The sequence below is a fragment of the Macrobrachium nipponense genome, chromosome 29 (genome assembly GCF_015104395.2).
Source record: "Macrobrachium nipponense isolate FS-2020 chromosome 29, ASM1510439v2, whole genome shotgun sequence".
Classification (NCBI taxonomy): Eukaryota; Metazoa; Arthropoda; class Malacostraca; order Decapoda; family Palaemonidae; genus Macrobrachium; species Macrobrachium nipponense.
The window spans coordinates 30284037-30301390 of NC_061092.1; the positions used below are offsets into that span (position 1 = coordinate 30284037).

The 17354-nt window shown below is 45.2% G+C and overlaps 1 protein-coding gene across 2 annotated transcripts in view; it reads left to right on the forward strand.

Moving 5' to 3' along the window:
- The window catches only part of LOC135206223 (N-alpha-acetyltransferase 10-like), a 43980-nt gene that overhangs the window by 24619 nt on the left and 2007 nt on the right, over nt 1-17354 (forward strand). For both annotated transcript variants that reach the window (XM_064237571.1, XM_064237572.1), the window contains exons 2-3: nt 8556-8695; nt 10398-10481. In XM_064237571.1, the coding sequence (XP_064093641.1) occupies nt 8556-8695; nt 10398-10481 (224 nt within the window). The remainder of the gene's footprint in view (nt 1-8555; nt 8696-10397; nt 10482-17354) is intronic.

Below are 17354 nucleotides of genomic sequence, written 5' to 3' on the forward strand. Positions count from 1 at the left end.
GTGAAATCGCAAGTGCAGTTCTTTTTCATTTTCATATTTTATTGAGATTGCATTATTTTTACTTGGATCAATGTTTCCGCTATTTCCCTGGGAATTGATCCTTTCCCTTTTTATTTTGTATGAAGTGAAATCGCAAGCGCAGTATTCTTTTTCATTTTCATATATATTTTGATTGCATCAATTCATTATGGATCAAGGTTTCCGTTCATAATCGGGAATGGATCCTTTTACCCTTGCTCTCGGTACCGAGGGCGCAAATGCGCTCGATCCGAGCCCTTATTCATTGTGAAGTGAATCGTAATGCAAGATTCTTTTTGTCATTTTATTCCTTTTATTTTTTGATTGCATCAATATTTTATTTGGTTCAAGTTCCGCTCAGGAGTCAGGGAAATTGATCCTTATTGCCCCTTGGCAGTTCGGTGCCGGGAGGGCACGATTGCTCTCGGGCTCTTATTATTGTTGGGTACATGGGTGCTGTGTGGGGGGGTGGGGAAGAGAACCCCCCCCCCCCCCCCCCTCCCACCGCTCAGCTCCCACAGATGGCCTTCCCCTTCGGGGGGGGGAGGTTATATCTGGGTTCTTCTTCCTCGCCCGATCCGTCATGAGCGTGGGGAGAGGGCGCTCGGTGCCCGATGTACAATTGTATTCGGGTTCTTCCGCTCGTTCGGTGTGGGCTCACCCCCCCGCGCGAGGGGACTTCCCCCCCACTAATCACTACTACTGTTATTTCCGCAGGTGCTACTGCCACGAGGGTGGACCTTGGTGAGGTATGGGCGTCCTTCGATTTGCAGGGCGTGCTAGTGTCCAGGGGCTGCGGTTCTATGTCTGGGCCTACTGCGGTCACCCATGGAGTGGTGACCACGACAACGATATCGACTCCAGGTGACGACGTCCCTCTCACCTGGTGTACTCGCCTCACGTGGTAACAGTCTTGCCTACAGCCGCTGTGAAGTGCCGTTGCGTACCGAGAGGGGGGCGTGCCACCGCCGCTCGTGGTTGCCGCGCTGACGCGACCACACTTCCGCTGCCCTAGAGCTCGCCCCTGGACCTGCCGCCGGTACCAGGATGTTGCTGGCTGCTGCTCCACTTCCTGTGTTTCCGGTGCTGCCTGCCGTACCTGCCGATTCTGGGCTGACTGTCCATGCAGTTGCTGCGCTGGCTGTCCCTGCCGTTGCTGCGCAGGCTGTCCCTACCGATGCTGTGCTGGCTGTGCCTGCTGTTCCTGAGATGCCCATACCTGCTGACGTCGTCCCTGTTCGTGGTGGTACTACCCCAGACTTTGGTCTGTCTGTACAGGTGCGTCCGGGCCCTGTGGCTTCGGCTACAGCAGCCCCGGCTCCGCCCTGGATAGCAGATCTTACGTCTGTCCTGAGGAAGCTGACGAAGAAGAGGAGGAAGGTGTCGTCGTCGTCGTCGTCGTCGTCGTCTTCATCTTCTTCATCGTCGTCGGCTGCCGCCTCTTCCCCTTCGACTTCTAAGGCTTCACAGCCGAGGAAGAAGAAGGTTGCCTCCTCCCTCCTAAGAAGTCTCCCTCGGGAGCTTCTCGGGACCCGTCTTACCTCGGTGGGACGGGAGGGTTCCTTCCGCTGGTCTCCTGCTCCTTCGGGAGCGGGGCGCCGTCTCTTCTCCGCAAGGAAGGAGACTACGGGGACCAGAGGGGTACCGGCTAACACCGGTACTTCCTCGCCTGGTGTCAGTGGTTCTGCCACTGCATCAGGGTCCGTCTCGGCCTCTCGTCCGCGGGAGGGTAGGTACGATGTGTACGGTCGCCTAACAGCGGACCGTGCAGCCAGGAACCAGACCTCTGAGCTCGCTCAGCGTCAGGTTCACGGCACGGAGCGGAAGACTGGTGACAGCCGCTCACGCGACTCTCACCAGACCAGCTCTCGCTCTCGCGGCGACCAGCTGGCTACCCGGGGACGTGACGGTCCACGACCGGCCACGGGCTGAGGCTGGGAAGAGGTCCCCCCGTTCCCCCCCGCGCCGGTGCCAGCCACGGCTGGAACCAGCGACGTGACGTGCCGTGAGGACAAGCACCGGTCTCACCGTGACAGTGGAGCCTGCAGGTCGCCTGATCGGGTACGGCAACCAGCTCTTCTGACACTCGAGATCGGGGCCGCTGTGCTCAGTCCAGCCGTTCTCCACAGCGAGACGGTTCGACCAGGCTTGCAGCTCGATCGCCACCGCGTGTGACGATCGCCTGCAGCCCTCCAAGCCTGCTGGTTCTGCCAGCGAGCAATGAGGGAGCGTCAGGTCTGCCTCTCCCGTACTTTCTACCTCCTCGGGTTGGGTTACACCGGGAGGAGCGAGGTATTGAGGAGTGATCGTGAGGGGTGCGCCCCTCATGATCCCACCACGACGCCCTAACGTGCCAGGCACGGTTCTTGGACCGGCCAGGACGTATGCGCAAGTGGATGGAGAAAGGACCGAGAGGGCTGTCGCTGTTCCCCCCCCCCTTCTTAGGAGGAAGGTTCTCGGAATATGCTCTTGTTCGAAGGGCTTAACGGTCCTACTCTGCAAGATGCTGTGACTTCCGAGATCCAGAGGAACTTTGCCGAGGTTATGGGTGCTGATTCGTCAGCACAACGACCTCGGGGAAGGATCGCCGCTCCCACCAGAGAGCCACGTCTCGGCTCGAGTCGTTTTGGGGCCCGAGAGGGAACCCAAATCGACGGTGGGTCTGCCGCGATCGGTGCTTGCCAACTGTTGAACCAGGTAGTCTCTCGTCTCCGGACAAGAAGGCTCTCTCAGTTCTGGCCGGTCGAACAAGCTACTTCCACCTCCTCTACTGCGACAGAGGCGTTTTTACGTGTTCTTCGGACACCGTATTTGAATACCCCTTCGGTCCTCCTCCTGAGAGGTTTCGACCTCGACGAGGACTGGAATGAGTTCGGTATTGGAGCGGTATCGTGCTCTCTCCTGTCAGGTGTCGATCAGCCCCACCCAGACGACGTTTCAAACGTGGCGGCAGACCCTTACCTACAGTATGAGTTTTCTACTGACGATACGTTTTCCCAGGCTCTGAGAGGCCATCGCCGTAAGGCGATGGCTGCTCCTTTTCTTCTCCAACTGCCAGTTCCGCTGGGAAGGCGAGCCAGTATCCAATTCCTCCCCCATTCCCTCTCTCCTTACGGTTACGAGGGAAAAGGGGAGGGATCCTACAGAGATTTCTCTGTAGATCCCACGTTAGGGGCTGCGCTACCGGGGGGACCTTCGGGTCCTACCTGACGTAAGCCCCGGTCGTTGAGGAGGGATCCTGCCCCTTTCTCGATTTCTACGGGAATCGAGAGGACCACCAGCCGATATCGTTTGACGAATTCGGTGGGGGTTTCGCAGAGTGCTTAGAATTCTACGGAATTTCTAGCGGCACTCAGAGTGTTCGAGTTTTTTACGATCTCCAAACACTTAGGCGAGACCACGGTCCAAAGTGAGCGAGAATCCCCGATAATTGTTACACAATAATCGGGAACCTCGCTTATGCTCGAATTCCTGTAATTTCTAGCATTTGGAAGGAGACTGCTGCTGAAAGAAGAGTATCTCACAGTAGGCGATTAACCTGGAATAGAGAAGATCGGACGGGAACTTCCAGTTTGGCTTGAACTATCGTCTTCTGTATTCTGTTCACCATTGAAGCTTTCCTTTGGGAAAGACTTCTCCTTCACTCTCTTGACTAGAGAACGAAGGCGGTCGATCTCCAATCCTTATTCTCATTCCTCGAGGGGAAAAGAATTTAGGATGGAGGTCGTGGTACAGAACCTACAAATATACTACGTATATTACCCTCGCGACATGATTCTTTTAACAGTTGAATTGTCTGGGGGGTAGGCGCATACCGTAGTTAACTCTACGGTTTGTGACTGAGACGAATTGTAGCCAAACGCATTCCTTCGTGGAAGGGATTAACTGGCAACTCAGGATGAAGAGTCACCGAGAGCTGCTGCGTATTGAACTGCCTGATAGCAGCTCAGTATCAGCTAGGTCTCGGAGATGCACGGTCGGTTACGTCTCTCTCTCCCCTGGTTTGATTGACTACCGAACCGTATCTCTACCCAAAAACAATCATGGACTTAGGTCTCTGATTAACGGGGATTCTCGCAATAATGAAGGACCATCTACTGCTGTGACGCTCGATTCATCGCCTTCGACATTGCGAGAATTTTCAACAGAGATATCTCTTGGACTCTTTCATCTTTCTGTTTACCGCACGGTAACAGAAGTCTGTACTAGTCTCCCGCTACATCGCACCGTGATAATGCGAATGATTTTTGCAGACATCTGAGTTTGTCTTCAAAATATCTCGTATTCGTAGGTGTGCAATTATTCATTGCTCGCCCCGAATTAACAGATGTGTCAGAAGACATCGCCTACTCTCCGACCTGACAGCTTCTACTTCCAAAATGTTCAGCCCATGAGAAGCAGTTCTTCAGGCAGTATTTCCCTGTCTCTTCATTACTGAAAAGCGCTCGCTTTTATTGCAACTACGATCCTCACCGGACAGCAATGAATAGCGGTTAGCGTTCTCAGTCTTTCGTACACAGGTTCAGAATCTTGAGAATCCTTCTCTCGGTTGCAGCTGTGAAGACGTAGGTTGCATTTTCTGTACACCTTCGTCTTCAACGACACAGTGTTGTTTGTCTCCTTAGCTGAGAATCAACTATACTATGAGATATCTTGCCATCAGGGACCTCGGTCTCTAGAAGGCAATTGACTTTCGCCTGTTGGGTATATGCCTTAAGAAATCATCACCTCGCCTTCTGGCATCGGTGACGAACAAATTATTTGTTTAGTCTCTTGGCATAACCCTTTTAAGGCGAAGGTCACGTGACTTGCTCGGGTGCTTGGATAACTTGCCTCCTACCGAACGCAGTCAGTCGGCAGCTGTCAGAGCGCCCAAGTCAGTTACGAACTTCGCTGTGGACTTAGTTCGGTTGTTCCATAACTGTCTTTTCTTCGTCCTAACGGCTTGTTACAGTACCCATACCATCGACACCCACCATTGAGTGTCGGTGTCCTATCCACCACCGAGAAGAAGAACTTCACTGCATGGGGATAGGAGAATGCGAGACACTTCGCTGCAGACGGATAGACCAGTATGGGTACAGGACATCACCGAAGTCGAGAAGAGGGATAGGTCATAGGACCATTCCCTTCTTTTCCTCTGAGGTAATTGCATGACTTTTCCTGCGAAGTCAAGCATCCAGGGATGGGGAGGGGATTCGTGACGCTCGATTTCGTACCGACTTCGTAGCGAAGACTCAGAACCCTTCGGTTCCTGATGATCGGTTAGAGTCCTTCACAATCCCCTCCCTAATGGACTTCACCGCCTTCGATGCGAAGGAGATGCTGCTTTGTCCTGTGAAAGCGCGACCGCGCTTTCTGAAGAAACTCGACATCCCAGGCTGAGTGTTGAAGACTCTTCATCAGCACCAAGATGACCTAGAAGTACACTCCCTCGAGTTACACAAGAACTTCTCCGTGGCGCAGGTACTGAAGGCAGGGGTCTGGTACAACCAGACCACTGGCACCTCCTTCTACCTTTTGGATATTGCCCACAGGTCCTTGGATCATTTTCCTTAGGACCCTGGTGGCTGCTCAACACGTTGTGTAGCTAACCCAGACCCTAGCAGGCTGAACAGCATCGAGTCCTGGTGTGACTGTAAGAATAGATAAGTGAATGAGAGAGTGACTGGCTTCTCTTCCTATCTTTTTCTCCCCCTCTACCTGTGGGTAGAGGGATACGGTCATCACCTTGCTGGATAAGGACGAGATGCAGGTGAGCTACTCGACAGAGCCCCATCCTATCCCTTTCACTAGGGATGGGAGCGAATATCCACCACTTCCTCCTACAAGGGGGGGGAAGTGGATGCCAACAAGAGACAAACCATAACTTTATGTTGCCTCTTGCAAATAGGAACTTGTTCTTGTTTGCTGGTACGAAGAGATACGCTTGCCTCTCTCTTAGTACTTGGTCCAGAGGTCTGACCATTGATCCTGCGGTGCACACCCCGATCAATCGGACAGAGGCTTGGATCCCTCCCTCGCTCTTACGACCAGGGAGGCATTCCAAGGTTGGGCGAACACCAGTCTGTTCACAAAAGACTCAGATTCCTCCCACCAAGAAGTGAGTCTTCCTATTGTAAAAGGACCGAAGGTTTGTATGCCGTGTCGGAACAAATGACAATTTGTCCAAAATTGCATTTTTCCTAACTATACAAACCTGAGGTCCTTTTACACATAGTCCCACCTCATGCCACCCCTCACTCTGCAGTTTTTGCTTGGGCCAAAAGCAAAAGTGATTTGTTTACCACCCAGTCGCGCGCGCGCGCCTGTCGGACAAGCAGTTAACTACCGAACCCCTTGTTCGAAAGCTTACGACCTATCCAGCTGCCGCTAGTACCTTCCTATTGGTAAAAAGGAAGGGATCCTCAAGGTTTTTGTATAGTTAGGAAAAATGCAATTTTGGACAAATTGTCATTTTATTGTGCTGATTACAACTGCAATCTTGAGTAAGATCAATAAATGTTACATATATACACTAACATTGTTCAAATGAGTGCTGGGAAGGCTGGGAAAGATGGTGGATTGTCTGCGGTTAGAACGGCCAGTCACGCAATTGCCGCCATATTGGATTTCAAAACTGCCTTGAAAACATATTTTACGAAGAGTGTCACATGCTTATTTTAGTTTGTATGGGGCTTTCATATATCACATTATGTTGAGGAAACTTCAATCTTTTGAATGGTATGCTTAAAGATGTAATTGTATTCTTGTTTCACCAATTAAATATTGAGTGAATAAGGCCGAGCCACGCGATGACAATGGATCGTCTGTGGTTGTTTACTCTAATCCTTCAGACATGCCTACAGTACCCCTGACCCCTTATTCTGCATTCACTCCCAAATTTTTACTATAATTCACATCATGGTCTATTAGGCACAGCATAGCCTAGCCTAACCTACCTAGCCAGTGTGTGAAAATTTATTTGCCTGTTTTTCAGTTTCAGGGTTTTGTATGCCTGTAGGTATTAGTTTTATGATAATTTCTTAGATATCCATAAATTATGCTCGCTTATTAACAGTATGCTTAATAACAATTTTAATAAAAAAACAAAAAAAGTGAGCCTTCCAAAATTAATCTCTGAATTTTGCAAATGATTTCATCTGTAGTCTATTATAAACACCCTTTTCTTTATTGTTCAGTCCAAAAATGTTATTACACTGATAAATGATATCTCCATGTGGAGCTTTTTCATTATTTACTTGTACTTTACAATTTATACCTTACCTTAAATTCCCTTTTAATATGGTAGATATTTTGTTATAAAAAAAGAAAATGAAGGTTAGCCCATTACATTTAGACCTACTTGGCAGTTTTCATATATTGTGCTTGGCCTTGGAAATTTATGGTTTATCAATATTTAAATATTAACTTAAGGCATAGGTTTTTTGCATCCAGTAAAGGTTGTGTTGAGTGAAAAAGGTGTTGCCAGGACTGATTATAAACAAATTAGCTTGATATGATTTTAAACTCTTTTAAATTTTTTTTCAACTGGAGACTTTGATTAGAAATGTTTAAAATGCATACATATCGTCTTTTAAAATTTCGATGATTTATTTGATTAGTTAGTAACTAAATCTTTAAAGGATGGGAAACTGATCATATTTATAAAATATGTCAGAATTGTCTGCAAAGGGGGTTTTAGCTGTCAGGATGTCTGAAACTGTTGCAAAAATACATAAAAGAAAACTCACCTGAAGATGATAAAATTATGGAAAAATTTACTTTTATTAGTGATTTACGTTATTTATTGAAACCAAATCCCGATTGTCTAGCCTTCTGTCATGTGGCACATGCTTGTCCTTCTTCACAATTATTAAGGTTAATACTGACCAAATATTACCATATTTTGATTATCAACCAGCATCGAGATTTTTATTTCTGCTTTTCCTAAATCATGACTAGTCTTCAGTTTTTTCAAACTTATAAGGACAACATGGTGAATCTTCTTGTAACAATGTATTTGTTGTATTAAGAAAGCATTAGGTGGTTGGGGTATGTAAATGCATCATGTCCTAGTTGCAAAATTGAAGTTATTATATAAAGGACGGCAAGTATACCCACTCATGTGATCCATCCATGCTTTTTGGTGATTCAGATATAAGTTATTTAAACAAATTTCCCTGGTATGTTTCATTCTTTGAGAGCTTTCATATAGGTGTCTATTATTGTGCTCTCTTGTAATTCTGTATGAGGGAAAAAGGTGATTTTGTGTATTGTTTAAGATTGTGTTGGTGATTGTATGTACAATATTTGCTTGAATGGAGCTATAGATCCAGGGATTATGCCTAGATTGTTTTTCATTAAGGAAGCCATGGTCAGATCACTTGGTCAGTAGTAGTATAGATTGTTACATAATTAAACTGACTTTACACCAACACAGCAATTCAGGAATTTGCTTAAGTTTGTAAGTAAATCAGAACCATTGAAAGTGTTCTTTTAAATGCTGGTTAGTGATTAAATGGAACTGTTGTTAACTGTATTCTTTTAATTTTCAGCCTGAAGACTTGATGCACATGCAGCACTGCAATCTTCTATGCTTGCCAGAAAACTACCAGATGAAATACTATTTATACCATGGGCTCTCTTGGCCCCAACTCTCATATGTGGCTGAAGATGACATGGGCCAGATAGTTGGGTAAGTGTATTTAATGGGCGATTCACAAAGATTTTGATTCGCGCTTATCCAACATTCTTGTCTTCCGTTATTTGCAGATTTTTTTCTGTGGCATGTACTTCCACATTATTTGCTAAAAGTTTGCTTATTTGCAGTTTTCATAGAGTAGTTATTGTATTTTTATTTTTATTTTTGTGACTAGATGTTTTAGGGTGATGCTAACTATTCTATTTAAAAATTAGTACTTTAGTAATTACTGAAATATTTGTATTATTGGGAAAAAGTTTATAATTATTGTATAATGAATTTAATCATATAATCCGAGTAGTCTTGGTTTAACAAAATCTGATTTAATCAAATTTGTAATACTAGCTGACCAACCTGGCGTTTTGGGGGGAAAACTCTTGAAGAACTCAAAGAAGCTTCCCTGCACCACCTTAAGCTGACTGTCCCTTTTATGTAGAAATTACTGTACTGACCTGCCCGGGGTAACTGAATGGCAACCAATAAATTCTCTCTCTCTCTCTCTCTCTCTCTCTCTCTCTCTCTCTCTCTCTCTCTCTCTCTCTCTCTCTCCAACCTTCTCAGTTTTTACCCTCTTTCTTCTCCTTAACACCCCCCTCTACTCCCCCTCTCTCATTTCCTCTTCCTTTCACTCTCTCTCTGTCACACCCTGTCCAACCCCAACCCCCTTTGGTACCATTGATGTCTTACCCCCACAGTGCTATTTGATAGTAAGTCATATTTAGTATGTATACCAAAAATTGAAAGTCATATTTATTTACTATTTATACCAAAAATTAGGAATGAGAAATTCATAATGTTATTAAGTTTACGGGCTAAACCAGGCCCAATTCGGGGGAAGGCGCCCCTCCCCCTCCGTTGCCTTTGGTGCCCTTTGTTGCTTGAAACCCTATTATAAACCATCTTAGGGGTCCCCACTATAACCCTGCCAAGTTTCATGCCCATCGGACCAGCTGTTTGGCCGTGATTGAATGGCAGACGGATGGACAGACATAACGCCCATTATAGTAAGATGTAATAGCAATGGAAACAACATTATTAGTTTATTATGATTATTTTTTTTTTATTGGAAGGAACAATACTCAGTTTTACAGATGGAATTCTTATTGTTAGAAAATCAAATAGCACCTTATTATATTAAGTTGTTCAACCAGACTGTCCAACCAGGTTGTCCAACCAGGTAATTCTTTGTATCTGTTTGGTTCTCATAGTTGATATGAATTGAAACATGAAAACTTTGTGAAAAGTTCTAAAGTTTTAAGAAGTGTCTAGTAATAAAGATTATTTATATTTCTCAATCAATCTTTTTATGGCTACAAGGCCAATGGTCAGCCACGACTATGCTCTTATGCAATTCCCCCCAAAAAACAAGGAAAGGAAGATAGAGGGAACAGCCAGGTATTTGTGAGAATTTCTGATTACAGTTCTTGATGAAATTACAATTCCATAGCACTGTTATTATATCAATTAGGTTTTGAGCAAAATTCCACAAGGTTACATCTTGGACTGCGTGAGTTGGTTTTAATTTTGATAAGTTTGTAAGAAGCAGCCATTATGGAGAGATGAAAAGAAACTACCAAATTCCAACAGTGAAGTTCCTTATTAGTAGATGTTAATGATGATTTGTGTTTAGATATCAAGTTGCTATTAGTCAAACTTGGTGTTTGTGTTGTCTCATTGATGAGAATTCCTCTTACAGGTATGTGCTGGCTAAAATGGAGGAAGAAAGTGAAGAGGATCCCCATGGCCACATCACATCTCTTGCTGTCCGAAGAAGTCACAGGTGTGTAGTAAAATAATAATGTTCATCAAAAGGGAATGGGTATTTTTGATTTAGCATTGTGTCTAAGGAATGAATTCATGCAACTTCCCCGGCAGATATATACTTAGCTTATGTCTCTGACGTCCGACAGAAATTCGAATTTCGCGGCACACGCTGCAGGTAGGTCAGGTGATCTACCCCCCTGCCGCTGGGTGGCAGGAATAGGAACCGTTCCCGTTCTAGAACCAGATTTTCTCTGTCGCGGTAGTGTCAACATATGTTGTTGCTACCTCCTGACTTGATTTTCGTTTTTCATCGCCATCGATCTTCTGGGCTGTCTTTTGCAGGGAAGTACTGGGTCTTTGGTTCGGCATTCGCTTTTATTAACTTTTTAATGAATTTGGCTTCGAAAATTTCGAAGAATATATGACATGTAACTACCGAAATTTTCGGTAGACGCTCACATAGTTTGCAAGAAAGGGAAATATTAATATTTATTCATTAATATGTGTAATAAGTGTTAGAATTGATTGAGGAATATACTGACTTCCTACTTTAGGGAGTCAGTAAAGCATGTAACTAGATACGTTTCTTTCAAAAGTTTTTTAGAAATTCGTACTAACGAGCAATTAGAGTATTAACAGTACTAGTAGTGTTGCATCCTCATCACCTTCTTACTTCGCAGAAACTTCAAATTCATAATTGCAATTTGAAGACAAGGATTGTGGCTCAAAATGCGAGCTATTGAAAGGTAAGAAGTGATTACTAGTGTTCCCCATTGCAGTGGAGGGTGCGTCTGATCGGCTCTGTCTCGCTCCCAGGCCTAGACCTCTTTCAAGCTCCCAAGCCCAGGGGAGAAGGAATGTCGAAAGCCGTAAGGGGGTTTCAGAGAATCCCCACCGGTCAGGCGTCCCCTCGGCAGGTTCTGTAGAGCGTCCCAGACTGCCAAGGATAGCCATTGAAAAGGCATCCTTAAAAAAGTGCGTCTCTTCATCTTACATCCGAAAAGACGAAGAATGTATATGTTTGATATGATCTAGCGCGTTCTCTGAAAACTAAGAGAACACTGAGCAAGAGCCAGCCAGGAACTTAGGAAGCCGCGTTCCAGCAAGCTAGCGTGAGCCACGTTCCAACAGCCAGCAGCGAGCCGCGTTCCAGAAAACAGACTAGCGCGAGCCGCGTTCCTACAACCAAACGCGAGCCGCGTCCTAGCAACTGAGCGCGAGCCGCGTTCTAGAAAATTTCTTCTTGGGACGAAGCGCCAGCCTGGCGCAAATTGCAACAGAAAAACAGACGGCTAGAGCAAGGAGCCTTATAGTACAGTGGCAATCAGAACGATCCTTCCATTGAACGTTTCCGGGCAAGAGGCTCTTTCTAAAAGGGGTCTAGTAGGCGCTCGGAACTATCAGGGCGCACGGGACCTTCCACACAAGCGAACGTTCCAGGAGCGAGTCTCCTTTCTAGCGTGCGGAACATTCCAGGCGCGCGGAACTATCCAGGCGCTAGGCGCAAGGAGCCAGGCGCCAGAATATTCCAAATCTTCTTAAGAGAGAGAGGTCAGTCGCGAGGCTCCTCTTTGAGTAATGCGGACACACTCCTTCATTCATGCTCTTCCCTCGTTATGAAGAGGCAAGCGCTTTGGGAGTTTTTCTTATAAGAATCTCATCGACGTTTGGGTATGATGGCGGATAGGAAATATCTACTTCCTTCCGTAAACCCTACAGACGAACAGGAATTCTGTCTCTTCCGCGATTTATGAGGAAATCACGAAGATTTAAAGAGTTCCTGGATTAACTTCCTTCCTTAAGGAGATATATATACTCTTTCTATCATTCTATTAAGAAAAGAACGAAGACAGTAAAAATTTTTCCTTTATCTGCCTCGGCAGGGAAAGAAGGAAGTTGAGTATCTGCTGTATGAGAATACGATACGGCAAATCACACATACCGTAGATACTTCTTTGTAGAGCAACTCAATTATCAGTATCCTTCCAGGAAATTTCCTAGAAGGACTACGCTTAAAGGGATTGTTAAGCAACACCTACTTAGCTTCTAGATTTATCGAAGTCTTGTTTCGCTTAAATATGCATTAATAAGAACTTCCTGAAGTTCGATAATTTTATAAGATTCCTTTATTTAATGGAGTAGCTGGCAACTCTGGAAGAGTAAGGCCAGACGGCTAACGGAGACTGCTATCGCGCCTTAGAGACCAACGCAGTAACATGTAGGTGTCGGTCATGATTGGTTGGTTACATGTCTCTCTCCTGCGGGATGGAATAACTAACCGTGTCTCTCCCCTACAATCGCGGTTTTAGCCTCGGATTGAGGGGATAGTTAAGCAAACATAAATAAAATATTGTCTGCCTTTTGCTAAGAAGCTTTCAATAAGAAAGATATTACAACCTTTCAATGCTGTTTACCGTAGGTAACATTATTAAAGGATTCTAACGCAGCGGAACTCTATATTATATGATGCTCTCATGCTTACGAAAGCATGGCTTATTAGAGTACATGCTTAGTGAGAAGTGAATGTAGTAGAAGAGAATTCACTTTAAGACTACGGTATGGTCAAGTCTTATGCGCATACCGAGGTTAACTACAGAATTCCTAGTATCCTTACAAAGGTGCCTAGATTAATGCTGTTTTACCACAATGTGACAGTTATTATAAAGGAGTCTAATACGGCAGAGCACGAAATAATATAATTCTCTCATCCTTTCGAGAAACGCACACAACCTTTTTAGAATCTGATATTGCTTCAAGAGAAAAGCATGGGTGAGTCGGATGGGAAACATTCTCTTAGTGGCAGAAGTTGTTTCCCTGAATGGACTATACTACGTATATAAAAGTTTTTTCCTACTAAGAACGGAATTAACACGTGAAGGAGGTCGGGTACCATAAGGGCACAGATGTTCTGGCACATAACCTTAAAAGAACTAGAAGGAAGCGCCAGCCTGGCGCAATGCGCCAGAAGTACCATCCAAGATATTTTCTCGTTTTAGCGAGTTATTAACCTAAGAGTCCAATAGTGGTTGGTTTGGTGTTTGCTTCTCACCTCGGTGGTCGCGGGTTCGATTCTCGGCCATTCCATTGAGGAGTGAGAGATGTGGATTTCTGGTGATAGAAGTTCACTCTCGACGTGGTTCGGAAGTCACGTAAAAACACCATACAAACAAACAAACAAACCAGTAGCCTCTCGGAGGCTCGGTAACGGCAAGATTCGTTCCTGATTTCGTTACCCATTTAATCGGAAAGGGGTCGCTTACAAGGAATGATGAAATGATTTTTTTTAATCACTTAGGCCAATTCCACGACTCTCTCATATCGCAAAGAGCATCGAGAATCTCTTTTTTTTTCGCCCCTGTTCGCGTTAACAAAAGAGAACCTATTTGGGAACAGACACGGAACGTAACGATCCTTAAAGGTTCGATGCAAGATTTTGCATGTCCGTGAGAACCTTCTCGATCGAAGATAATAACTGTTAACGTATGTCTAACATTTATTGAAAAGAGTTTTGAGAACCTGCGGAAAGTCTTCATAGATCTCTTCGCAAGGTAGAAGACGAACAGGCTTCCTATAGACTGCTTCCTTTCCTCGAACCAAGAGAGGTAGCAATATACGACATCTTTAATTTAAAGAAGGGGAATAAACTTTAGTCTTTTTTCCCCTAGTTATAAATTCTTAACAGATATTAAGATAAATGGGCGTCAAAGGAAGAGAGGATGAATGCCTCATTTTGGCCTTAGAGAGGTTGGATTCACAGAAGTCACGTTCTTCTCACAGCATGTTTCGTAAGGCTTTTCCAAGAGTATCTGGATATTCTATCAGAATCTATTATAAATAGACCTGAAAAACCTCTCCACTCTAAGTCTTTCCACGTGCAGACTGACCAGAAGTGGACATGAATGAGAGGATTTTTCAAGGTAAATGACGATAGTCATGGCTAAGACATAGAATTGCTGCAGATCGTGCTAGATGGAATGAGGAAACTGTCCTCTTCCGATACCTCTGTGAACCACATAGCGAGGTTTTTTCTTCACTTTCAGAGGGAAGAATCACCTATGTATATATCTGCTATCAAAGAACGCAGTAAAAGGCTATACTCTGTCTCTACAAGGGGAATTAGAGATAACAGAGGATTAAGATCTTCGGGATCTATACGATACCGCAATACGACAAGAGTTGGATATCATGTACTTCGAATGGAATTTTTTTTTTTTTTTTTTTTTTTTTTTTTTTTTTTTTTTTTTTTGTGGCCACAGATTCCGTGTTCCGACAAAATGGAACTGCTCCTCATCAAACTTCTTTGAGGAAGTTTATGAAGGAATTCTTTGTTTCTCTTAGCCCTAAACGACCAAGAAGACAAGTGAATTTTTTGTGCATTGGAATCTCGCATCAGATTCAATGGAGACTCGGCAATGGGTTCTTGCCAGCATAGTATATGTCTGGCAAAAGAACTAAATCCCTCTATTCCTGACGCAACGCTTTCAGATAGAAGTTTAGTTGCCCAGGCAGGGTACTTACATTTTCATCTACAGAAGAAGAGATGGTTTAAACGTTTGCCTACAGAGTCTTCGGGGTGCGATGAGGGCTCAAAATGCTTCCCAGAAGGTATTCAGAAGAATACAATAAGAGCTAGAAATCAGGGTTCCGCCCAATTTCAGCTCAGTCTCTCCTTCGACTTCCAGACTCCTTCCCTTCCTTCGGGCAAGGATAGGGAAGATTCTGCAACGAGGAACCTCATCAACATGTAAGAAGAGATCTCGTTAGCAAAAGAAGTGTTCACGAAGGATCCTCCTCGGAGGAAGACTCTTCTCTCTCGTATTGTTAGATATCCTGTCGTCTACTTGGTGTAGCTGACTAAAATCACCTCCCCTTGCCAGGGGCCAAAAGCTCAAAGGGGAAGAATTTCTTCCACCCTTCTCCAGTCTCCTGATAAACTATGTGGTTGTTCAGGACTCTCGGACAATGTAGCGCCAGCCAAGCGCCAAATGCCAATACAGGCGAAAAACGCCAGAGGCGGACAGTTCCAAGGAACTCTGTCATGGCCGGATACTGAGAAGGAGCGGGCCTCCAACCTGGCGCAAATGCGCCAGAGGCGAACAAATCGGACAGATATAAGAGTGTCCGATGTGGACATCGCCAGACAGCCTAGAGACTCTTCCAAGCTCGAAGCTCCAGCAAGTGTGGAGGAGCCAAGCCAGGCGCGAGGCGCCAGCCAGGCTCTAGGAGCCAGCCAGGCTCTAGGAGCCAGCCAGGCTCTAGGAGCCAGCCAGGCTCTAGGAGCCAGCCAGGCTCTAGGAGCCAGCAGGCTCTAGAGCCAGCACCCAGGCTCTAGAAGCCAGCCAGGCGCCATCCAGGTGCCAGGCTCCTTCAAGGCTAGGCTCCAGTCAGGATTGAGGATCCATCCAGGCGCAAGGCTCCTTCCAGTAAAGAGAAACCTAAAGCTCTGTCATGTAAGAGGGCTAGTCCCCATTGATATGATACAGGTAAGGCTCTGCCATGTAAGTGGGTCAGCCCCCATTGGCACGATCCGAGAAGGCTCTGTCGTGTAAGCGGCTAGCCCCATTGACATGATCCAGAAGGGTTTGTCAGTCATAGGTCCCTACCTCGCTGAAACTCTTGAGGCATGCAGACTCATAGACAGTAATCATGAAGTCTTCTGCCAAGCTCCAGGCGCAAGGCGCCAGCCAGACGCAAGGCTCCAGCCAGGCGCGAGGAGCGCTAGCCAGGAGGGAGGAGCCAATCAGGCGCCAGCCAGGCGCAAGGCTCCAGCCAGGCTCTAGGCGCCATTCAGGCGCAAGGCTCCAGCCAGGCGCGAGGCGCTAGCCAGGCTCCAGGCTTCACCCAGAAGAGATCTATATCAAAGAATGCCCTGGCCTTCTTTGAGACAATGTGATCTCCTAAGCACTTGACAAGTGCATTGATGATTCCTTCAAACAGCTGAGAATTAAAAGCGCATGAAGTGCGAGCTTTTCTGTATTCTTGTTCTTCCTTAACAATATGTCATAAGGACATATTAGCTGTCACATACGGGAGATGCAACTCTGTGTTGACTTCCCATATCCGAAGGATGTCAAGATAACCTACGAGAGATCCTTCTCTCTTGGTTGATACGTGTCTGCGGATACATTGCTGGGATAGGGAGCCGATACTGATCCTTAACTAGTGAGTTAAATTTTAGTTAACGTCGTGTTTTTTCTTTGGGTTGTTTGAAAGGAGTTTGGGGATAACTCTTTTCAACTTAAGCACTAACCCTCGTGTTAGGATCAGGTGATCGGGATCGGTGTTGTGCTCCTTAATTATGCCACTAGGCATAGGCATATTGTCATGTAAGAGGCTCTGTCGAGTAAATGGATAAGACCCCATCGACAGACCCACAAGAACTCTTAGCCATAGGTCACATCCTCGCTGAGGCTCTTGAGGCGAAGCAGATTCCTAGGCATTAGCCATGGAATCTTCCACCTGAACAAGTAGGAACCAAGGTTTTATTTATTTATTACCTACAACGTATGTTGTTTACCTGTCTATTCAGTAAATAGTTGTCTCTTACCCACCACCAAGGGTGTCAATCAGCTAAGTATATATCTGCCGGGGAAGTTGCATGTACAAAACTTTATTGTATTCTAACAATATCATTTTTGATTTAGCATTGTGTCTAAGGAATGAATTCTGCTTTATACTTAGATTAAATTTACATTGTAGAAAAAATATTTTTTATATTACTCATGTGACTTTTTTATATTTGATGTGAGTTTACTCGTTTTGTAAAAATAATTTTTATAATTTTATAGAATTTGTTTGTACATGAGTGGTATATCTCTTGCCAAATTCATTTAAATAACAGTAAATCTTATATTAATTTGATTTATTCTTTTAATGCAATAGCTTTGCT